At 48.0% G+C, this 24,743-nt stretch overlaps 1 protein-coding gene across 1 annotated transcript; it reads right to left on the bottom strand.

Moving 5' to 3' along the window:
- Positions 1-1,035: 1,035 nt before the first annotated feature.
- On the bottom strand, positions 1,036-24,497 carry LOC142586991 (iris-like). The gene is made up of 6 exons (XM_075697860.1): positions 24,108-24,497; positions 22,893-23,046; positions 8,640-8,753; positions 4,425-4,629; positions 4,081-4,304; positions 1,036-2,001 (listed from the first exon to the last, which is right to left on the bottom strand). The coding sequence occupies exons 1-6, from the start codon at positions 24,449-24,451 to the stop codon at positions 1,834-1,836; spliced, it is 1,209 nt and encodes a 402-aa protein (XP_075553975.1). The 5' UTR covers positions 24,452-24,497; the 3' UTR covers positions 1,036-1,833.
- Between the last annotated feature and the right edge of the window lie 246 nt (positions 24,498-24,743).

Here is a 24,743-nt window from a genome sequence, read left to right as displayed (position 1 = left end):
TATTCACTTGACTTGAGTGACAAAAGTGAAAGGAAATGACCTATAACGCTGTCCACTTGCATAAGCGTTATCGCGAAAGCAAGGAGTGGAAAGTAAGTCTTACTACCGGACGGCCTTCGGCTCCTGCGTATGACAAGTGGAAGGAGGTCGCCCGGATGTAACTTTGCTCGACAAGGCCGAAGAGCTTTGCCGCAGTCACGTGAAGTAGACAACCAACTCAAATATAAGTGGTTATTGAGGGTAATAAAAAAACGAGGATGTTTGCTTGTTCTTTATGCGGACGAAAACGGGAGGCCGCCTGCACCGAAGGCGTGGGAAATCCTCCGATGGTCAGCCAAGGGCTCCACGTGACTTAAAGGAAACGTGATAAATGTGAAAAAAATAAACATGTTATCAACAAAAAAAGCAAAGCACATTTACCTAGAACAAGGAACAGCTTAAGAAAATCTTTCCACTCTGCTGCACTCGAGCAGACGCTGGCGGCGACCGGTTACAAACCTTTACAAAGCCTGCGCGTGGCCTCCGAAATTCATGGTGCGCCAGTGCTTGCGCCCACTGAGAAACGCGTCAAGCCACAACCGGGCTCCCCTCTCGCGCGCCTTTCTGGACGCGCTGTGCCATCTGGCGACGCTGCCGAGAATTCAGCGCATGGCCTCCGAGACTACAAGCGCGGCGCGCCGGGGCCTGCAAACGCCGAGAAATGTTCCCTGCCTTGCCGCCCACCCGTTGCCACAGACTCGGTGACCAAACTTGGCGAGAGGTTCAATGAAGAGCGGCCCACATCGAGTGTGTTCATGGCGCAGCTCTCTAAAGCTTTGGCGTGAAAGATGCTCAAGGAAATGAGGCCCATGCGGTCGTATATGCTCGGCGCATTTGTCCAGCAACCTTCTGAAAAGTCGGTTTGCTGTCCTTGAGGAACCCTTGTGACGTGGCTTCGATTACCTCCAGCATCGGAAAAACTTAAAGGATCTTTTTCGTCCTTGTCGAGTGGCACATTCCCAGTGGCACATACCCATTTACCCAAGCTGGCGCCAAAGACATTCATTTAACAGCGACACACCCCTACGGGCACACACCCAGTGTTCCAAGTCGGCGTCAAAGAGTTTCATTGAGAAGCGGTGCCACCCAGTCCACCATCGACTGTGACACATGTCGGCGCGAAAGAGGTTCGTTGAATAGCGGTACATATGTGCACATTGCCACATACTCAGTAATCCGAGTTGGTCCGACGGTGAGTTTCTAACCTTGTTACCTCAGCACAGCAGCCTTATGCGTTCCCCGTTCGACCACTGAGCCAGGTAGGCGAAACAAATGATTAGAGACATACGTAACTATATACGTAGCCACCGGAGCATGACGTACTCTAAGAATTCTAACACAATATAAAAGACAGTTTTTGATATTCTAGTTCGGCGCAGCGTGATTCTGTACGTTCTGGTTGCCGTCAGGGTACCAAGATGGCGCCGTCCATCTACTGCGCACGCCTCCGTTTCCGCAGTCGTTCCCCTAAATTCCGTTCACTGCAAAGAGTTTAAGGACAGGATCAAATTGCTCAAACTCTCTCATCAACTGGTCTGCGGGTTGTTACGACTGCACTTTTGTGATCCGATCCGCAGCGGATCCCAACTCTCGCTTACGCCGTCCTTGGGCTGTCAGGCGCGACTCGTTAATTGTGGCAGCCGCAGAGTCTGCATCATACGTAACTTTCTTTCGAGATAGACGAAATAAGGACAGACGTGCGAAGATAGGCAATCGACGAACAGGTTCATTGTGCAGAGGCAGACAGAACATCACAGAGCCAGCGACAGGGGTCGCCCGATGCTCGCCAGCGGGCTACTTCCAGGCGAATATCTTGCGCACCGAGCCGAATAGGAGGACGGCCTTAGGCTCGCTGTTCATGACGAGGAACAGGAAGGGTCTGTCCACGATGAACTTCTCCTGCTCCTCCTGCTGCTCGCCGTCGTCGTCCGCTGCTGTCGGCGTCGAAATACCGGGTGCGGCCTGCAGCAGTTATTGACACAGGGTTTAAATAGACAATAAAAGCGAAACACTAAATCAGACGTCTGACAAAGTCGTCTTTCAGTAGTCTATATACGGTAAATTTGCCGTATCCGGCTAATCAAGATCACAATGTAAGAAACGTAACTATTTCAATTGCGCGCCCTAAGCCTCGGCGCTGGGACGTCAGAGTGACGTGATAACGTTCAAAAGTATTTCTGCCGCTACTTAGAAGTTGTAGCGCTGTAAATGTTCTAGAAATTGCTGAGCTCTGCCTTTGGCTCTTAAAATACGATACACTCCACCTTTACCGGTAAACAGACAGGCTCTAACAGACGTTGACACATCCCATGACGTCACGGCGCGTTGATGCGGGAACTTCAGTGAACCGTTGCCACTAGCCTTTCCTTCTTGAGCCTTTAATGGTTTACCGATCCTTTTCCTGTAATCTACACAGCTAACTTCCTAATACAATTAAAATAGCTTTTCTCTTCGGAAACCCTGAGCCAGCTGCCAAATCCACTTTCTTGTTCACATGGACGAAAAGCGTCAAAATTTTATCACTAGACAGCAGCTAAATCCAAATACTGAAATTCGTTAAACTTAAGAGAGAAGGCTGCCTTATACTGACTGTAACGAACAGAACCTTTATTTAGGTCCTCATATATTTTACGAATGTAAAAATTTAAAAAAAAAGGGAAGCCCGTTATCCGTAGCTCTGCCCCCAACAATGGTTATAGTAGTTCCCTAAACTCTAACTATTTGAGTATCTGAAGCGTACAAACCTGACGAATGAGTCCACAGCTTAAGCTAATTTTTTACATTCTTCAAGGAGAAGGAGTGGTCGAGGGTGGTTAAAATAATTCATTAATATTAGTGGTATATACCAGAGTGGTGCATAACTTGTGTATCACTTTTGGTCGCCTCAAATGCCTCAATAGGGCAAGTTGACAGAATTGCAATGCTGTTTTTACTTCTGAATTATCATAAATGTAAACTTGATGGAACCTTGTTTCTTCAGATTTTCTAAAGCCTTCGTAAAGTTTTTGACGGCCGAAATTAAGAATCTGCTCCCAAAACTTCATAGAGTTCAGAAGGATGCTTTCCTGAGCGAGTTGGTATTGCATTGCTGAGGCGAGCAGTGCGAAAATAAGGCGTGATACGAAAATAAGGAGACGAAAGCACTGCTGACTATCAAATTCGGTTTATTTAAATCACAGGTAATACGTTGCGAACAAACATGCGGCATAACTTGGAAAAAAATTACGGTAAGAACAAGAGACAGCAAAGCTTTGGTCACCCAAGGATGTCCATCCGGATACTGCATCTCTGAGGCATGCAACGTGACAGATGGTTTGGTGGCAGACTTGGCGAAACAATTCGGGGGAAATGTGCGTCGCCAAACGATCCGTCACGTTGCATGCCTCAGAGATGCAGTATCCGGATGGACATCCTTGGGTGACCAGCATTTTGTCGTCTATTAAATTTGCAATCTTTTTTCGTTTTCTGCCACATGTCTTGTTTTTACATTATGTACGTTTCTCCGATTTCAATAAACCTCAGCTGGTAGCCAGCGCAGCAAGGAAACATAATGGAACACGAAAACGTGTCTATAAGACATTGTGGTTAGACGAAACGTCGCAAGATGTTACTACGAGCGTCCAGTAACCCTGTTTTAGACAAACACCCATTGCTTATACCGGAATACAGGACACGCTAAAATTCGCTAGTGCTGCCGTTTCAGCCGCAACAATGTTGCCAGCTGTTAAAGGCGTCAAATGAGGCCAGCAGAAAACTATCGGCATGGGTTGGAGAAGGCGCTGGTAGCTCCGGCTGCCAGCTGCCCGCAACATCTACCGCTAACCAAAAGCCACGTACGATGTGCAGTTCCCGTGATGCAACCCGCGATCTGAATATTTCCCCTGAGTCTACGAATGAAAGCGGGGAGAGAGCTGTGTCGAAAAATGTTACCTTGCAAAGGCTAGCTGCCTGACATCATGCTGCTTTCTAGTCTCTTTTCTTCCTCAGTACCCATAGCCGTATGAAGTTGTCGTCCCCCTAGTTGAGTCTGTACGCGCGTACCTGCGCTCCTGTATACTTGGGTATCCGGCTGCTGGCGCGCTCGCGCGCGTGGAACACGGCCACGTGACGGGCGAACGACACCTTGGGTGTGGCGGCCGAATCGCAGAGTGTCGAAAAGTCCGCGTCCGGTCGGAAGGCGTCCTTGACCCCGAGCGCCGGCAGCGCCTCCTTGAGGTCGACCACGTCGCTCACGCGGAACATGGGCACGCTCACGCTCACTGGACCTGCAATCGCGTGTTGGCACGCCATTGGTACGACAAGACGCCCCTCCCCCCCCCTCTCTCTCATTTGGGAGAAACTGCCGCTGCATTAAACGTATGCTGCGTCCTAGCCTCACAACTCACCGTTGTCCTCAAGCCTGTCGATGCAGCTGAGGATTTGGTGCGCACTCAGTTTTCCCTCCAGGTCTCGCAGGCTGTTCGGCGGGTCTGGCACCAGGATGACCATGGTCTTCTTGTGCTCGCGGTAGGGAATCTCCAGCATGCTGGCGCCCAACTCCACGCTTTCGGCGGTGCGAAAGTGCCCTGTCTGGTTCATCATGCGCACCACCTGCATTGTCGCGAGCACAGTGTCCGTGTACTATGCGGTTGTATTTTCTACTTTGATATATGAATGAATGAATGAATGAATTTATTTATTTATTTATTTCTCTTGTTTACAACAGAAAGGAAGCAGAAGCTAAAGGCCATGTGGCCTGACGAAGGCTTCTGCTCCCACAACAATTCAGTTCGCAGGCCGTACGCAGCAACATGTATCATACATACATACTGAAATCAACTGGATAGTCGCGAGACAATATTGTTTTCGTGAAACAAAACATGTATACAAGAAATGTGAGAAACCAACAGGATAATTAAAGTACGATACATTTTGTTTGAGACCAACCAGAACCAGAAAACAAAATACTGACAATTTATAGTGTGGTTCTAATCAGACGAACTCAATATTGTTCAGGATGAGAAAATTTTTGAATGATTTATTCGAATATTCTATAATTTCATCTTCAAAATCACGTAGGCGATTTAGTAGTGAAGGTGCCTGGTAACTGACTAGTTGTTTTCCGTAATTGGTTCTTATTTTTGGTGTTCTCGTGTTATGTTGTCGAAGGCTGTAATGCGGATTGGTGGGTACATTCAATATGTACTGCGATTTGTTTTGTTTAATGTATTGCAGCAAATTGTAATAATACACCTGGTTTGCCTTTAACATAGAATGTTTCATGAAATATGGTGTGGTTCTAAATTTTTGTACAGGTCCATAGTACCCCTCGAATGCGCGTAGGACTCTTTTTTGTAGCACTATCAATTTATTATAATTTTTTTGCGTAGTAGTGCCCCAAATTATTATACACTAGGTTAATCTAGAATAAAAGAGTGCGTAGTATAAAGAACTTTTCAACCATGGAGGAACCAGAGTACTCAGTCTGTATAAGCAACAACAGTTCTGCTTAGTTCGATAGCAAGTTTGCCGATGTGCATGTTCCAGGCCACATCCTCTTGGAACCACACTCGTAGAAATTTTTGACATTTTACCTGTTCTATCAGCCCATCTTCAAAAGAATAGGCGCATTGCAGTTACGTGGTTTATTAGTAGGAGCAAATATCATATATTTTGTTTTGGAGGAATTCATTTGTAGCTTATTATGTTGTAACCAGCAAGAGAGTTGCTTCAGGTAATTGTTAACTTTTGATTCGAGCTCTAATATAGTAGCAGCTTTAAAGGATATGTTAGTATCATCTGCATACATAACTAATTCGGGAGAGTCGGGGATGTCACACAGCTCATTAATATATATTATAAATAGAAGAGGTCCGAGCATTGATCCTTGCGCAACACCCGTTACGATTTCCGCGTAATATGAAACATCATTATTTATACTGACACATTGATAGCGATTGGTTAAGTAATGTCGTAAAAGTTCCAATACGATACCTCGTACACCGCACTGTTCCAATTTGCTAATTAATAGTATACCATCTGATATACTATTTTGTACTGTTGTGCGATAATCTTGCACCATAATTCTTTGTCTTGTGCGATTAGAATTATTTGCCTACTTCAGGCAATTTGAGTGTATCGATCTATATATCTAGTCACTGACGCCCGCCCGGTGGCCCAAACGCCCTACAAGCTTGGGACGCTAGGTATGTATTTGTGGTCTTGATATCATTATAGCCGTTGCATCGACCTCACTCCAGCTTTGTTATCCGAGTCTCGTCATTCCACCATCGTTGCATCATTGTTGCCATGCACTCGGCCTCGTGCATTAGTTGTCATACCGCCGTCATGATGCAGTCGAGGTTGTTCCTTCGTTATCACTCCTACTTCGTCATCTGATTCTATTTATGCTACCGTCACGCCATCGCACCCATACAGTCGTCGTCTTAGAGTCGCGTTAACGCCGTCGTCGTCAACCCATTGTCCTCATACCATTGTAGAGACATCGTAGTCACTGCGCCGTCGCCATGCTATCTTCATCAGGCATTCGTCATCACAGCGTACGTAATCGCGAATTCCGTCGTGTCTGTCCTCGTCATTGCAAATTTGTTATCCGACTCCCGTCATGTATTCGTCGTCGCGCTATCGCCGTCATTCTATCGCTGTTGTGCCGTCGTAGTCCCACTGTAGGCTTACGACCGTCATCATTTGGGAAACGTCATCCGAATGTCACCATGCAAATGTCGCCATGCCGTCGTCGTCATAATGCCTTCCTCCTTTCATAGACGTCATTCCGCCTTCGTCGTGCTATCACAATCGTTATTATGCCACTGTTGTCATGTCATCGTCCTTATTGGTACGTCGTCATACACTCTTTGTTATGCATTTGTTTCCATACCGTCGACGTCATGCCGTCGTAGTCATTCCATCATCCTCAGCCTCTTGTCATCATAAAGTCGTCATCACGTAGTCATAATACAGTTACCATTATACAGCCGTCTTCATGCCATGATCACTATGCAGTAGTCTTCACCGAATCCTCATCATGCCGTTGTCGTCAGACTGCCTTGGTTATGCCATAGTCATCATTTGAAAATCGCCATCTATTTGTCGTTATGCCACCGTCGTCTTACCACCTTGGTCACTGCGTCGTCTGCTCTACATTGTCATGCCGTCATGGTGATGGCGGATCCTAGTAAGCGAGTATTATAGTATATACCAGAGACAGTGTATGTCGCATATATTCGAAGCAATCAAAATTTCACAATGTTCGCTGCTAAATGTAAATAAAAGCGCCTTCAGCAATACGGTGTGTCGCTACATTGATCCAATCCTAATCGCGTTACGTCGACAGTCGTCTTAATATTGGGTCTGTCGGACTTTTTTTCTATTCACTAAGAAAACTTCGCCTTACAGGTTTCTGCTATGGTACTCGCTTCCATATTTATTTTTATTTATTTACAGCATGCTGCAGACCCTAAATGGGTCCTAGCAGGAGAGGCAAAACAAAAAGAGAACAACAATAACAACTGCAAAAAGCACAACAAATTACATTACCGTGAAGAATATATAAACAATGACGCATAGCAGGAACAGAAGAGAATAACTCTGCAACTCTCAATAAGTTTTTTTCTCAAAGGTATCGATACTGTTTAGTAGATCAGTCGGGAGTAATTTCCATTGAGTTATTGTGTGCGGAAAAAAAAGAGTATATAAAAGCATTGACTCTAGCGTTGTACGGTGCTAGGGATTCCGCGTGATGATTTCTTGTTAGGCGTGTTGTGGTGGACTTAATAAATGGAGCAGGACTCATGGAGGGTTTGTTATTTTTGATTAAGAAAAATAACTACAATCTGAATTGTTCTTGGTATTTCCAGTGTTTGTTTGTTTGTCTGTATGTTTATACTTTTGTATCCACGTATTGTGTACACTTTATGAACAAGCTATCGACTGAGTGATTCGTACAGGTCGCACATCTCAGAAAGTAACCAGAATACGTCTAGTGAACAAGTTTCAAAAAATAATGCAACACACGTGCTAGACGATGTGGTTGGGGACACCTCTATAATTTATGCACCCGAGGTTATTTAACTTCCACATCGCTTTAGACTCACGAGTGATATAGGATTCCGCCCCATTGGAGTGCTTCCTGGAATTCGAACCCATGGCTTTGAGCTTGGCAGTAGAGCGCCTTGGCTACTGAGGCATCACAGTGTCTTGAAAAGGGTGACCAACCTTTGAAAGCACACACACACTATACGAAAAAAAAAAGATTTACGTTTGATTACTTTCTATTTACTATATGATGCACGTAAGCAAGTTGGAACAGGTAACAAACAGGCAGATGTCCCACTGTAACATATTATAGCCTATCACTTTCGTGAACCTCTGTTCGAGAAAGTATAAGCTACAGTCGCGACTCCTGTTCGAAACGCAGAAATCGCCAAGATATTTAAACCTCGTCGCTGTACTTCGTAATTCAATCCGAAAATCTGCCGTCGAGTGTGTTATATTCCCACGGACACGTGTACAGCGTACTCTTTTCCATCCTATATAGGCTGTGCGGGGCCGTCTAAAACGCAACCGCGAAAACAGTTTTCGTACTCTATGCAGCTCCTTACCTTAGATTTCTTAGGCGTTTCGTGGAAGAACCCACGAGTGACGTGGAACACATGACGCCACTTTCCTTTGATGAAGAGGATGCTGAGCAGAAACAGCGACGTCGTGCGGTCCACCTGATCGCGCGGGAAAGAGTGAGCAGCTTGTTTACTCTAGGCGCCGGTTTTTTGCTGCTAGCACGCGCAGCTTGGGAAGGAAGCATGACTGAACAAGTAACTTAGCGCAATGAAAACCACAGACACAAGAAAGGTGGGCACGTATACAAGAAGTGTGGACGCTTGTCTTTCTTTGTCCACCTTTCTTGTGTCTGTGGTTTTTATTGCGCTAAGTTACTTGTTCAGTTACGCAAAACCAACTAAGCCCGACGATCAACTCTCATAGAAGGAAGCATGAATGCCGTCATCTCGGGCGTAATGTGAGTGAGGTGCGCACGGGCTCTGATAGCAGTTAAATACTGCTACAATGCCACTAATGGCAATGACGTGTAATGCGCGTAGCTGAAAAGGATAAGCGCCATTGCACTTAATTTGAGTGTGATCTAATTACGGTGTGTATATGCTCCTAAAACCCCCGTGCATCAATTCCTATCAAAATGTGCTCGAAAGTGCTTACGGAGTATATTCGCACTGGATAAGGCGTCAAATGCATAACTTGGGTTTAGTCATACACTTGCCATAGCATTCGTCGACATTTACACATATCTAGACCCTCGAAGTTGTACCGAATACTGCGACACGACATGGCGATCCATGATTCTTTGCCAGTGTTCCAAGCCACCACACGGTGTCAGATATTCGTATATGTTTTAAAGTAAACAAAAGACGTCGTTACGCGGAGAAACACGGGGGCACGTTTACTTTCTTTCCGTACATCCGTGGAGACGTTGTCTTCCGCTCCTAGGCGTTACATTTAAACAGGAAAGTTTCTTTTTCATTATTCGGAAGAGAGAGGTGGTAACAATAAGCTACTTGAAAAGCGATAGTCGCACTAAGCTGTATTTGGGCCTCCGGAAGATATAGTACCTCGCGTTCTTTCATTGAACGTGTACACATGTAGTGAGATGGCTAGGATGACCTGTTCCAGCACTTCCTACATGAGAAAAGGCATTTACGTACCCAAGTGTGGTGATGTCATCTGGAAAGTCCGACACTTCCGCCTTAAATTTACGCTTCCTAAACAAAAAAGATCATCTCGTTTCAAGTAACTGATCAGACTTCCCCGGCTTTTAGTGTCCTATAAGCGGCATAACATATTGGAGCGGCTAATAAGAACGTCAACCGCCACCAGCGAAGCCACGTGACGACACTTCGCATCATGAAACCACATAAAACTAACACGCGGGGGACAAAGATAAAAAGATTTGTTGAAGCGCATAATGCACTTCATCGTGGTTCATACGTCGGGTGATAAATTGAATTTTGGAATTTGACGGCTCCAAACCACACAGCGGTTATGAGAGACGCCGTGGTGGTGCGTTTCGGAATGATTTTGGCAACTTGGTATGCTATAATGGGTATACACTAAATCTACGAGTGTGTCTCGGCTTTTCGCGCATTCTAAATGCGGCCGCTCCCAAAGCCAGGAGTCGAACCTGTGAGCTCGTGTTTAGCTGCAGAAAGCCACAGCCATTAAGGCACCTCGGCGGATTGACTTTGTCACAGCGAGTCCATGGGCTCAAAATATTGACTTTCGACCTCTCTTCGCTCACGCTGTTTGGATCGCACCGCTGGTACGATCTGTTGGGAACTCGGCGCTGACGCCCGTGGTTGTACCTGGGTCGCAAGCCCCAAGGGTAGCGTTGGCCTGGCGGCCTGGGGTACAACTGGAAGCATCCGAAGGTCCCGGCAAAGCATCAGTCGACTGGTAACAACGAAACAACTTGTTTATTTTAACATCGCAAAGAGTTGGCGGTCAGGTTTGACCGAAGTAGAGAGACGGGAGAGCACTTCACTCAACAGAAGAAATCGGAGCCCTCCTCTTGGCGTCCGGGGGCAGCTGTTTTTATACTCTCGCAGTTGAGGGCAAGAAGGAACCCCTCAAAAGACGAGCACGTGAATGTACAATGGGCTAATGGTGACGCACACTGTCGTAGCGCTGCCGTAGCACCATGTCGAGCACGATCTCGTAGCACCCTGTCGTAGCGCTGCCGTAGCACCATGTCGAGCACGATCTCGTAGCACCCTGTCGTAGCGCTGCCGGTCGGGCACAATGACTGTAATGAGAGGATGATCCCTGCTTTCGCATCGCCTGGTTCGGGCACAATGACTGGAATGAGAGGGTGATCCTTTGCGGTCGCATCGCCGCAGTCGCGCCTGGAAACACCTGGCGATGAGCGTTGCGGCGACGACGATCGGGCCAAAATGTCTGCCGCCCCGCCGCAGTCGCGCCGGCAAAACCACGTGTCGCAGGCGAAACGCAACAGACCGCCCCGCCGGGGGAAGGAGATCCCGATGGACAGGGGACTGCATCCGCTGTCCGGAGGGATGTCGCTCGATGATGCTCATAACCGAAGTCGGGCGTCCCTCGACGTTTCTTGAGCGCAGCGCACAGAGAAGGCCTCGTTCTCTCGTTCAGGTTCGCACGGGACACTGCAAAGTGACTTCGGGAGAGTTCACATTTTTGTTCTCGTTCCCGGCAAGCGTTAGAACTACGCTGAAACTCAACCGCTCAGTCAGCAAGCACGGCACAACCCTCACTAAGCCCTGCCAGGCTCTTTCCCCTTTTTATACCACTGCCTAGTTCCTTACAGTAGTCTAGCATCACTCAGAACGCGTCCACAAATTGAAAAATTGCACTAGAAAGCATATCATCACTTTGAAACACTAAACAAAAGCAATATGTTAAAAAAAATCCTGCCTCAGGAAGAAAAACATCAGTAACAAACAATTTTGAGGCTGATTCCTACGTTAGGGGCTTCGACTTAAGCCATCGGCGTTACCGTTGAGACTCCCCTTTTTGTAACGCACCTCAAAGGAATATTGTTGTAAAGCGAGGCTCCAGCGCAGGAGGCGGCCATTTTTGGGAGAGATGGTCTGCAGCCATTGGAGAGGGCAGTGATCCGTCTCAATGATAAACCTCGAGCCGGCTAGATAGCATGACAATTTCTGAATGGCCCACACGAGACACGCACACTCTTTCTCGGTGGCGCTATACGCCTGCTCACGACTGGACAGCTTACGACTAGCATACAGGACGGGGTGTTCTACTTCTCCATTTTCCCGTTGGCACAGTACAACGCCCATGCCTCGCTCACTAGCATCGCACTGAACAACGAACCCTTTTGTATAGTCTGGCGATCGTAGCACAGGCTGGTTTGTTAGGGCACTCTTTAGGGCGCTAAAAGCTCTTTCCTTTGTCTCGTCCCAGACGACTGTTTGAGGCTCTGTTTTTCTTAGAGCATCCGTCAGGGGAGCCGCGATATCAGAGTACCTAGGGATGTACCTCTGATAGTAGCCGGCGACACCCAAGAACGACCGAATATCGGTCTTGGTGCGCGGTTGCGGAAAGTCTCGCACAGCGGCCACTTTTATTTCAGAGGGGCGGCGACGACCCTGACCAATCACGTGACCGAGGTAGACAACCTCGGCCTGTGCTAACTGGCACTTAGGAGCCTTTACTGTCAAGCCCGCTTCGCGCAGGCGGGTTAGCACTGCCCGCAAGTGTGTCATATGCTCAGACCAGGATGCGGAGAATATCGCTACGTCGTCTAGATACGGTAAAGCGAATTCTTGCTGTCCCCGCAACACTTTATCCATGAGGCTTGAAAAACAGTATGGCGCGTTCTTCAAACCAAAACTCAACACTTTAGGACGGAATGTTCCCATTGGTGAAATGAACGCCGCATACCTACTAGCCTCTTCTGTAAGTGGAACCTGCCAATAACCCCTGACAAGATCTAGGGTGGAAATAAACTGAGCGCTACTAACTTTCTCAAGGCGCTCCTCGATGTTAGGGATCGGATAAATTTGATCCTTAGTGATGGAATTAAGCCTGCGGTAGTCGACGCAAGGACGAGGTTCCTTGCCCGGTACCTCAACTAAAATCAAAGGGGAGGTATAATCACTCTCACCTGCCTCAATAACACCGAGCTGTAGCATTTTCTTTACCTCAGCCTCCATAATATCGCTCTGGCGGGGTGACACCCGATACGCCTTGGATCGTACTGGCTCTGTGGAGGTAAGTTCTATATCATGAGTAAGTACAGAAGTCCTACCAGGCCTCTCAGAGAACAGACCTTGAAACTCTTGTAATAGCTGGTGTAGTTCGGTTTTCTGCTCGGGCGACAGCGGTGCTTTACTGATAAGGTCACTAATGACTTGACCGGTGTCTTCCCTGTTCGTCACTGAGCCTAGTCCCGGAAGCTCGACCGGAAGCTCTTCAGGAACGTTTACCATCATGCACACCACTGCTTCCCTTTGTCTATAAGGTTTGAGCAGATTACAGTGGTAAACTTGCTGTGCTTTCCGCTTTCCTGGCAGACTTACCACGTAGTTAACGTCCGACAGTTTCTGAACAATTCGTGCTGGGCCCTCCCACTGCACGTCTAGTTTGTTGTTTAGCGATGTGCGCAATATCATGACCTCATCGCCCACCTCAAAACGACGGGCCCTGGCTGTCCGATCATAATAAACCTTGGCCCTCTGCTGGGCCTTTGTCATTGCTTCACCTGACAACTCCTGTGCCCTTCTTAAGCGTTCGAGGAGCTTAAGTACGTACTCCACCACGACTGGGTCGTCGCCCCTACCTTCCCACGATTCTCGAAGCATGCGAAGCGGAGATCGAAGCGAGCGACCGTACACCAGTTCAGCTGGCGAAAACCCCGTAGCCGCATGCGGCGCGGTCCTTAAAGCAAACATCACCCCAGGCAGACACAGCTCCCAGTCAGTTCGATGTTCAAAACACAACGCTCTCAACACGCGCTTCATGACGGAGTGGAGCTTCTCAACGGAATTCGACTGTGGGTGGTACACTGAGCTGTGTAACAGCTTTACCCCACACCTTTCGAGAAAAGTTGTCGTCAAAGCGCTAGTAAACACTGTGCCCTGATCTGATTGGATTTCCGCAGGGAAACCAACTCGCGCAAATATGGACAGTAGTGCATTAACTATCTCAACTGAGCTGAGTTCTTTAAGCGGCACTGCTTCAGGGAACTTTGTCGCTGGGCAGATCACAGTCAAAATGTGTCTGTACCCCGTGGCTGTTACCGGCAGAGGTCCCACTGTATCAATAACGAGCCGTCTAAAAGGCTCCGTTATGATAGGTACCAATTTCAACGGCGCCCTCGATTTGTCCCCTGGTTTGCCCACCCGCTGACAAGTGTCACATGTCCTCACGAAATGGTCTGCGTCCCGAAAACACCCTGGCCAATAGTACTCTTGCAAGAGACGGTCCTTAGTTTTCTTAACTCCAAGGTGTCCGGACCACGAACCCCCGTGTGACAAGCGCAACAGATCCTGACGATAGCATTGAGGCACGATCAGCTGATCGAACTCCACTCCTCTGCGGTCTAGATACTTCCGGTACAGGACTCCACCTCTTTCCACAAAACGCGCAGTTTTCCTGGCGATACCTTCTTTGACATTGCAGCGCACGTTTTCCAGGCTGCCATCCTTTTTTTGCTCGGCTATCAAAGCCGTCCGGCTGACTTTTAGCAACCTATCAAGTCCGTCTGACGTAGGCGCGATGAGCAAATCAGTAGATAGCTCTTCTAACTTTCCCGCGTCGGGCGTTTCCTCTCCAGTATCTGGCGCCTTTAACGTTACAGACTCAAGTTTATTCAGTTCGGGCGTGCTCGGAATATCAGCTTGCTGCGCCTCTGACCCTTTTTCGTTGTTTGATAACGTCGGCCCCGCAACTACCGCCTTTGCAGCGAGCTCCCGAACCTTCGATCTGGTTAAGGCCTGAACACTAGCTTCACCAAACAAAAGCCCCTTCTCGCGCAGGAGGTGATCGGACCTGTTTGAAAATAGGTACGGGTACTGGGGGGGCAGCATAGATGACACTGCCGCCTCCGTCTCAAGCGCTCCGAAATGTCCTTCAATAAGCACTTTTGCTACCGGCAGACACACGCTATGAGCTTCCACGGCTTGCTTGATCCATGCGCACTCGCCCGTGAACATATGGGGTTCTACGTAAGACGGGTGAATTACATCCATCGTAGCTGCGGAATCGCGAAGCACTCGGCACTCTTTCCCGTTCACGAGGAGGTCTCGCATGTAAGGCTCGAGAAGCTTCATGTTCTCGTCAGTGCTGCCTATTGAAAAAAACACAACTTTTGGTGTTGTTTCCGGACACTGCGCCGAAAAGTGACCCGGCTTCTGGCACGTATAACAAACGCGCGCTTGCCTCATCTCGAACCGCTTTCTGCGTTCGGCTTCGGCTGCCGCCGTCTCCTTAGGTTCGGTCGCACTGCTTCCACTCGCATCCGCACTACGCGTGTTCCCCTTTGCTCTCATGGGTGTGAACTTCGGCCTCTCGAACTTCGAGCCAAATTCACCCTTTTGACCGTCCTTAGCTCCGCGAGCCCGACGCGTCACAAACTCCTCGGCTAGCTCAGCGGCTTTAGCCACCGTACAAACGTCTGGCCTATCCAAGACCCAGTATCGCACGTTCTCCGGTAACCGACTATAGAACTGTTCTAGCCCGAAGCACTGCAGAACTTTATCGTGGTCACCAAACGCTTTCTCTTCTTTGAGCCACTCCTGCATGTTCGACATAAGCCTATACGCAAACTCTGTATATGACTCACTTTTGCCTTTCTCATTTTCCCGAAACTTCCGACGGAACGCCTCCGCAGACAGCCGGTACTTTTTTAGAAGACTCGATTTCACTGTGTCGAAATCCTCTGCCTCCTCTCTATCCAAGCGAGCGACTACGTCGGCCGCCTCGCCGGGTAACAAAGTGAGCAAGCGCTGTGGCCACGTTTCCCGAGAGAACCCCTGCTTCTCGCACGTTCGCTCAAAGTTAACCAGGAACAAACCAATGTCCTCTCCAAGCTTAAACGGCCGCATCAGGTCAGTCATTTTGAACAATACTCGTTCTCCTGCACCGTGTGCCTGACTTCCATTACGAGCGCGTTCCATCTCTACCTCGAGACGCTTCATTTCCAAAGCGTGTTCGCGCTCTTCTTTTTTCTCTTGTTGCTCTCGCTCTTTCTGTTCTTTACGTTCACGCTCTTCTTTTTCTTTCTGTTCTTTAAGTTCGCGCTCCTGTCTTTTTGACCTCTCCTCAATAGTCTCAAGGCATTCCGACAGCTCGTCATCCTCAGCCTCTAACTCAAGAATAGCCTTTAGCAGTTCTGGTTTTCTGAGTTTGTCCGAGACATCCAGACCCAACTCTCTTGCAAGCTCCAACAATTTCGGTTTGCGCAACGACTTCAAATCCATGGCTGCTCTGAATGCTGCTTTCTCTACTGCTTACTATTGTCTTGCCGCAAACTAACCCGGCAGCAACGACAACCACAATTACCAGCTCTGTTTCTGACACTAACAAAAAGCCTGGCAAAGCTCAGAAGAAGAAAGTCCCGCACTCACCAAACCTCGCAGCCAAGAGTCCAGCGCAGTCGTTCCGCTGCAGGCAACCAGTCATCACACAGGGCTCGTTGCACTGCTCCCGGATCGTCGTTGAGCTGCTCAGCATACAGTCAACTGCATCTCTTCGCTGCTGGCCTCCGTTGTCGCGATCTCACCGCTGGCAGACAGTTATTTGCAGTCGGAGGCGATCTCACCGCTGGCAACCAGATGTTTGGATCGCACCGCTGGTACGATCTGTTGGGAACTCGGCGCTGACGCCCGTGGTTGTACCTGGGTCGCAAGCCCCAAGGGTAGCGTTCGCCTGGCGGCCTGGGGTACAACTGGAAGCATCCGAAGGTCCCGGCAAAGCATGAGTCGACTGGTAACAACGAAACAACTTGTTTATTTTAACATCGCAAAGAGTTGGCGGTCAGGTTTGACCGAAGTAGAGAGACGGGAGAGCACTTCACTCAACAGAAGAAATCGGAGCCCTCCTCTTGGCGTCCGGGGGCAGCTGTTTTTATACTCTCGCAGTTGAGGGCAAGAAGGAACCCCTCAAAAGACGAGCACGTGAATGTACAATGGGCTAATGGTGACGCACACTGTCGTAGCGCTGCCGTAGCACCATGTCGAGCACGATCTCGTAGCACCCTGTCGTAGCGCTGCCGTAGCACCATGTCGAGCACGATCTCGTAGCACCCTGTCGTAGCGCTGCCGGTCGGGCACAATGACTGTAATGAGAGGATGATCCCTGCTTTCGCATCGCCTGGTTCGGGCACAATGACTGGAATGAGAGGGTGATCCTTTGCGGTCGCATCGCCGCAGTCGCGCCTGGAAACACCTGGCGATGAGCGTTGCGGCGACGACGATCGGGCCAAAATGTCTGCCGCCCCGCCGCAGTCGCGCCGGCAAAACCACGTGTCGCAGGCGAAACGCAACAACGCGTGCAAATTTTCTGTCTACACTCCCTGTGGCAATTAAATGTCAGCTACCGAGGCAAACACCCCACAAGTAAGAGTGCTCCTGAAGGTAGTCCCGCATTCCCATCCATGTTAGTGTTAAGGTGGGGAAGAAAAGAAACAAATATGGTCCTTAAAACAATAAAATAAGACAAAAGATACTGAAAACTTCTGCGACCTCGCAGAATCACAACCCAATTTCCAGCAAAGCTTTTTTTTTGTACAGTACAAATAAGAATTCAATTTTCAAGTAATTACATCACAGACCTTCAAGTATTCCCCGTATATTACCGGTCCGGTGGAAACCTTGGCCGCATATGACGCTTTAGAGCACTTCTTAAGCAATTGTTATTATCAGCGTGTTTTTACCCCCACTGCCGGACGAAAGCCTCTCCGAAAGATCTCCAGTTACCCCTGTCTTGCCCTAGCTGATTCCATCTTGCGACCCTGCAAATTTTCTAATTTAATCACTCTACCTAAATTTCTGCCGTCATCGACTGTGCTTGCCTTCCCTTGGTGTTGGAGTGCGTACGGCAGGTATACCCAAATCTTGACTGGGGGCTTACCACTGTCGTTGAAAAGAAAGGCGTACAATCATTGCAATCAACCGGTGCCACCATAAGTCGCGGAAATTTGAAGGTCAACAAAAAACCTCGAGAACAACTTAAGGGACGCGCGAAAAACGACGGAACGAGAAATATTAGTCGTAACGTTATGAGACAGGAAGAGACAAGTGTGGATTAGAGAGAGAACGGGGATAGCCGATATTCTAGTTGGCATTAAGAGAAAACCAACGTATCTGGACAGGGCCATTTAATGGTCAGATAAAACAGTGCACCATTGACTAATAGAATGGGTGCAATATTTACAAATTCACTAATGTATTCACGCTCATAGCGTACAATCCTCCACCCCCCCCCCTTTTTTTTCTGGCTAAATTTTATCTCGTTTGCGTTCACAGTTCTACCAGGACCATGAAATAAACTGTGGGTTGTTCACAAAACACACCTGCAATGCTCCGGCTCGCTTGCATACGTAGTTTACTGTCAATGCATGAATTAGACCATGCACACTGCACCTTGTCTAAAGGTTACCCATAAACTGTACCTAGCTTTAAACAAATACACAACAAGGTTCCTTGTTCATTTCACTGAGGACACCGAGGAAACCTACTGCTGACCTTGCATTTCTCATAAAAGATTGGGCCCAATTCATTTGCATGATTATGCAAGTATGCGAATAGGCGATGCGCTTCATGTACGAGGCGGGTACTGAAGCCGGGTTCTTCTATTACACTTGGATCATGATGATGATTTAGTGGCATCCGATTTGGAACAGGGCGTTGACAAATCGCCACCGAGTCTGCTTGAGCTAATCAGGGAATCAATGCTTACTTCTCAGTCTAGCGCTTTCTCGGCATCTCCTTAATATTTTGCCTTTTCCTTAAGATTTCTATGTCTACCTTGTACATATACCTATGGCTGCGACGGATCCGGCCCTATCAATTTCTTCCGTGTCTTTTTCTCCCGAAAATCCTCTGAACGTTGCTTGCTTATCTCGACTGATGAGCGGCCAATGCTTCCCTCAGCTTTGAATCCCATCACTTCTGGAAGGTTGACGGTAGCTACGCGTCTCGCTGAGTGAATACCTTCGCATTCCCATATGATGTCCTGAGTTGTCTCCGAATTTTTGATGCAGCACACACGTGGCTCATCCTGTTTCGAATATTTCGTCCGTTATATTTTTCTTCTGATGCAGCCAACTCGGGCCTACGGCTCAGAGCAAGGTCCTTTCTGTTATGGTACATATTTTTCATTTTAATTTCTATGTTACCGTGGTCTTTCTTGTGTCCCTCATTTGCATTCAATTACCTGCCTTTCTTTCTCAATTTATTTTTTTTATTACTCACGGGTGCCAATATAGAAATTCAATTACCCTGTAGTTCATGGCCAACTTTCTTGGCCTCTTCCTGCATTCAGTGTCCATGCTGTTGAGATAAATATATTTGTGTGCCAGAGGCGCGCATTTACTTTCATCCATGTTCCGTAGCGTTTCTTCAAAACTACACTTGCACTGCACTTCTCTAACTTCACAAAAGTCCGAACCCATGTCACCTTGCAGTGCTCCATTTCTGGTTTTACCGTGGGCGCCCAAAGCGAACCGGCCTACCAATCATTGGTTAAGTTCCATCCCAAACAATATATCTAATTTGAAGCACGGAAAGGAATTTGTGCACATTAGCGCTAGCACCAATTCTCCTTTCCAGATTCCACGCACCACCTCATATTTATTGCAGACCCAAAGCGATCTATGTGTCATTGTTGCTGTATTCCGCTTCCCCTTTATTTTCAGACTATCTTGGTGGGTGCTTGAGTAAGTCTTTAGTTATTTTATGTATACAGCAGGGTATTTATATTGCTTGACTATGTATGACTTGCTGTTGAATTGACACCACGTAGTTACTTGTCTATTCCTTCAAGGTCCCAATTCCCGATTTCTCTGAGCTAATCTTAAAGCTTACATTTGTCGCTGCGTTGCCACACGTACTCGCAAGTCTTTGTAAATATTTTCTATTATCCGCTAGTAGCTCTATGTCATCTGCATACGTCGGCCTAGGCACCTGTGGTATGTGTACACATTGATGATACGTACTCATGGATGGATGGATGGATGGATGGATGGATGGATGGATAGATGGATGGATGGATGGATGGGTGGATGGGTGGGTGGGTGGGTGGGTGGGTGGATGGATGGAAGGACGGACGGACGGACGGACGGACGGACGGATGGATGGATGGATGGATGGATGGATGGATGGATGGATAGATGGATGGATGGATGGATAATTGGACGGACGGACGGACGGACGGATGGATGGATGGATGGATGGGTGGGTGGATGTTATGAGCGTCCCCTTTGCAACAGGGCGGTGGGTGGCATCACCAAGCTCATGCTATTATACTGCCTAATGTCCTACCTAGGTTAAACAATAAAAAAACGAAGAAAAAACGCTATGAACTCCCACAAACAAATTTTCTGATCACCTACTGCGAACTGTGCTTTTGTACGTCTCCGTTTTTTGTCGTTTCCCTACTTTTACACCATCAATCCTCCAATCGGCCTCTTACTAATCTCTGTTGCGGACATGTTTACTTTTCCACTGCTCTCGCTGAACCCAAGGGCTTCAAGGAGGCCAGTGATGCCTAAATCGACCGCTGGGTAGACGTCTTCACATTCTAATAAAACGTGCTCCATAGTTTCCCTAGCTTTACTGCAGCAAGCACATGCTTCTTCCTTCTTATATCACCCTTTATAGGTGCGCATTCTAAGGCATCCCGATCTCGCTTCGAAAAGTAATGAGCTTCCCTTTGAGTTATCATAAATACTCATATCATACAACTCCCCTGTGGACACGCGGCACCATATAGCGGCGTAATAGTGAAGTCCTGACATAGCCTCCGAGACGGGAGGCACGACATTGCCTGCCAGCACTGAGAATTATTCCCTCCTTCCCTGGGAAAGAGAGAGGTTCTTATTTACCGTGGGGTTCGCCTTGCTTTATATGCAGAAAACTGGATACAATTTGCCATGTTTGTTTGCTCTGTTGGGAAGGAGTGTACTTCTGGGGCGTTTCGTCGAGTACGTTAAAGAAAGAACTACGGCTACATTCACTAGGAATCAGATTTCTAGTAGTCGATAACCGAGACGGGCTGCCGTTCAACTTAATGATGTTTCTTGGCCTTCACTGTTTATGGCGGGCTTCAATTGCGGAATTTTACTGCGAGCCCGACCGGCGTCCACTGTATCTTCTGCTTCTTGGACGCATTACTTGGTACATTGAAGTACTCAAAACGCAAGAGGTTGTTCCCAACTGGCTGCCTACGGTGGAATCCCTTGGCTTGAAGGAATTTCAAAATTACAAGGCCAGGCAATAGGTGACTGATACTTCTACTCTGTTTTCTTCGTATTTTAAGGTAATCCGTTTATGTCACTGATATTCGTAAGGTGTTAAGAAACCGGTTATAAAGAACAACAAATTCGCGGAGCAGCTTGACAATAGCGCTGAGCCACTGCACTTGATAAGCCCATGTTACACGGGTTCCATTTCGCATAACGCGTAAGATTTATTTATTTTCTTTTTTGCTGAAGAGCACCATCAACGAAGTATGGTCTACATTTTGAGTCTACACAACCTTCGGGATTGGCCCACATTTGTATACTGCCCTATCTTTGGTACCGAGCAATATTTTCGGTTCGATAGCTAACTGGAAAGAAAACTGCTCTGACAATGCCATGAAGCTTATTCCCAATAATACTCTACAGAGTAGCGGCGGATGCAGAAATATTTTTCAACAGGGGGGCGGGGGTGCACCCACTTGACTGGGGATAGCAGGGAGAGTAACGGGTATACGGCGGCTGGGTAGACCACATACTAACAGAGAAAATTCGGGACAGGGGTAGAGGACCGGTGTGGCATTTCTTGGCTACACCACTGTTACTGAGTGTTATATTTAACTGAGTTTCTTTTTCTTTTCCCTTCCGCGTTAGGGAGACCGCGGAACCGTCGTATGTTGAGTCTTTGCATATTTAGTACATGTTCGAAGTAGCGAGAAACCACTGACGACGGAAATAACCTTGGAGGGAGCATTATGCCACTCAGCCAGCCTTACCAACCCAACTATCCATGAAGCCATCACCTTCGCTTTTTCGTTACCAAAAATCAACCCAGCAGGGCAAGTGGCCCTGCGCTCGGGAGACTCGGCCCACCATACTTGATTCCAGGTAGTTTTTAGCCGAGTGCACTAGCTAGGATATATTGTCAGCCGTTCGGTGCACATTCTCTTCCGATATATTTGTGCAACATCGCTTGTTTATTGCAAATCACACCTCTATTATGTTCGTTTCAACATGCCAATACCACAGCCGTACGTTGGTGTCGCATCCATGGTGTCTTAAGAAAATCCCATGCTAAGCATGGGTAGCGTATCGGTGGAAGACACTACAACTTGCCGTGACATGATCACGTGTTGGGCGGACTTTTTCTTGAATCAATTTTATGACGTTACGCTCCTCTTCCTTTTTTTTTTCTTCCTCCCAGCATCCGGGCCGCAACGAGTACACAACTTACCCACAACCTACTCGGCCATATTTAAACCACTACAAGCTGGAGCGATGATTCGATTCCCCATAACACCCACAGCTCAGCACGACAGCGCCATAATCTGCCGACAACAAGCCAACACCTATGCACATGGAATCCTCGTGGATTACATCTACCAGACGCAATTTCACTGCCTCTGACCTCACTGCAACGTGCCCGAGACTCTTGCACACCTGATGATCAAATGTCCGCGCTATATTCGCAGCACGAGTCAAACGGACCAAAGTGAAGGCTCAGCAATACAACCTTAGCTTGGAGCTCGAGAAGCAGAAAAAGACCCAAGCAAGCGATGTGCTAACGGAACCAGTAACAAGAGTCAAAGACGACCTCGGTGAAAAGTGGGAAGAGCTGCTGTCTGGCGGGCGCTGGAGGATCAGAGAACACAGATTCAGGAACACAGCAAGCACCAGAGGTTTTCTGGGCTGAGAAGACCACCCAACCAGGGCGGGGAAGAACAAATAGCCTGCCTTTTCTACCAATAACCGTTTTAGTCATTAATTCCTCCACGGTAACAAGTGTTCATGAAGCGTCGCCACTGTACCTTTTTCTTGCATAGCCCTAGAAAATTACCCCCAAGTATATAGACATCAAGAGCACACCGAGCGCAAGTCGAAAAGTGCCCACCTCTGTCCAGAAGGAGGCGTCCTCTGGTGTCTTGCAGGAGAACGAAGTGAGAGCTCCGATCCAGGCCGTCATGCGCGTGGGGAACACCACGCCGTCTGTCGGGTCGTGGGCGAAATCCTCGGCCTCCACGCGGCACCAGCGGCTCAGCCATCTCCTGCGCACCATCGAGTGAGGCTTGCTCGTGTGCGCCCTTCGAGCGCCAATTAATAATGTAAATGTATTATATGTCCCATTACGTGAAAATACGTCGGCGTCGTTGTGACTGAAAGATGGCACTCAAAAAGTCGCAGTTACGCCCGAAATTAGTAGACAACTTACCAAGTAAGGATAGTTGTTTTATGATTCTTGTAAATTTGTAAGCATTCGCTTACTAACTAAATTAACAAGCATGGTGTGAACGCGCACAGGAAAACATGAACTCATCCGAGTACAAGACCGTGGATACTCGCTGTCAAAAGCTGTCGTGAGGAAGCACGGCAGCAGCAGCGAGCGAAGTGACCTTCGTGCTGTCTAAGCTTCAACGCAAACTAAGCAGCTAGAACACTGCACACACAAAGCAATGAGCCGCCGTGCGCCTAAACTCTGCCCCCCTCGCAGATCGCTTACAAGGTAGAGCCCGCGCGACATAGCGCAGATGTGCCATACGCAGTTGCGACTGGAGTAGAGCACATTCTTAAGCGTCTCTGCCGAAATTTTCATTGTGTCGGAAGTCAAGAGTTACCAGTTTTCTTCCAATTTCTGTACTGTTAAGGAAATAGAGAGATCTAGCCGCAGTAGGCATAATAAAGTGTTTCGATTTCTTTTTGTGATTCCTTAAGAACACAGGAATCACACTCCTAAACTCGGCAATGTATTTCCAATGAAGAAATTAAAGTGAGCGTTTCATTCGTTCTTTCATTCATTCGTAACTTTATAGCGCTCTTATGGGTTTAAGTGAAAAAAGCAGAGGTGTGTGACATCGTACGTGAATGTTGAAGATAGATAGATAGATAGATAGATAGATAGATAGATAGATAGATAGATAGATAGATAGATAGATAGATAGATAGATAGATAGATAGATAGATAGATAGATAGATAGATAGATAGATAGATAGATAGATAGATAGATAGATAGATAGATAGATAGATAGATAGATCATATCTTCAACTTGTCATAAAAAGAATTTAACGCGCATGTTCAGTTCCCATTCATGACGTCCTCCGTGCACTCACTTGTACCCATCGGCGAGGCGGAGCCCCTTGTCGTAGACGAGGCAGTTGTCGTGGCGCATCTCGAAGTTGCGCCTGTTGCTGTCCGGCCACGTGGGGAACAGCCGCGCGTGCCAGATGGGCAGGCAGGTGGACACCTGACGGGGCTCCTCGTATCCCAGGTGCGCGGCCCGCGCGATCTGGTCGGCCGTGCGGCCCCGGGCACCGTTGTACAGCCCCACCAGGGCGCTCGACAGCAGGAAGGGCGAGAAGAGCACGTTGCGCGACCCTGCGGACTCCCGGATCACCTCGTGCAACTCCAGCGCCAGCTGCAGGCTGCTCCGTGCGAAGTCTGGCGCCAGGCTCATGCACTCCTCGCGGAGGTGTTGCCTGCGCGGGATATGTATCCTCCTTGCAATGTTGATCCGCACGAGGAACCAATTAAGCAGCTCGCCGAACAGTGGTACGACAAAATGTTCACTCACTCTCTCTCTCTCTCTCTCTCTCTCTCTCTCTCTCTCTCTGTCGCTCTCCTACATTTAAGGCTTAATGCATACTTCGATAGAAACTATACGGACGCTCTAAGTGCGTTCGCGCCGTCTGCACCACCACCGCGGCCGTTATGGTGCTGCTGTCGTGCTGAGGGCGCTGAGGGCGCAT

Source organism: Dermacentor variabilis, chromosome 7 (genome assembly GCF_050947875.1).
Source record: "Dermacentor variabilis isolate Ectoservices chromosome 7, ASM5094787v1, whole genome shotgun sequence".
In the NCBI taxonomy this organism is placed as follows: Eukaryota; Metazoa; Arthropoda; class Arachnida; order Ixodida; family Ixodidae; genus Dermacentor; species Dermacentor variabilis.
Note: the sequence above shows the minus strand (reverse complement) of the source record. Positions and strands in the feature narration are given on the sequence as shown.

What these genes read in the sequence shown, in the direction of transcription:
- LOC142586991 (XM_075697860.1), bottom strand. Translation starts at nt 24,451, where the DNA reads ATGAGCCTGGCGCCAGACTTCGCACGGAGCAGCCTGCAGCTGGCGCTG. An exon ending in ACGCCTCCTTCTGGACAGAG is followed by an intron (nt 8,754 to 22,892) that starts GTGGGCACTTTT and finishes CCGCGCGATCAG; the next exon opens with GTGGACCGCACGACGTCGCT. An exon ending in CCAAGTATACAGGAGCGCAG is followed by an intron (nt 2,002 to 4,080) that starts GTACGCGCGTAC and finishes TAACTGCTGCAG; the next exon opens with GCCGCACCCGGTATTTCGAC.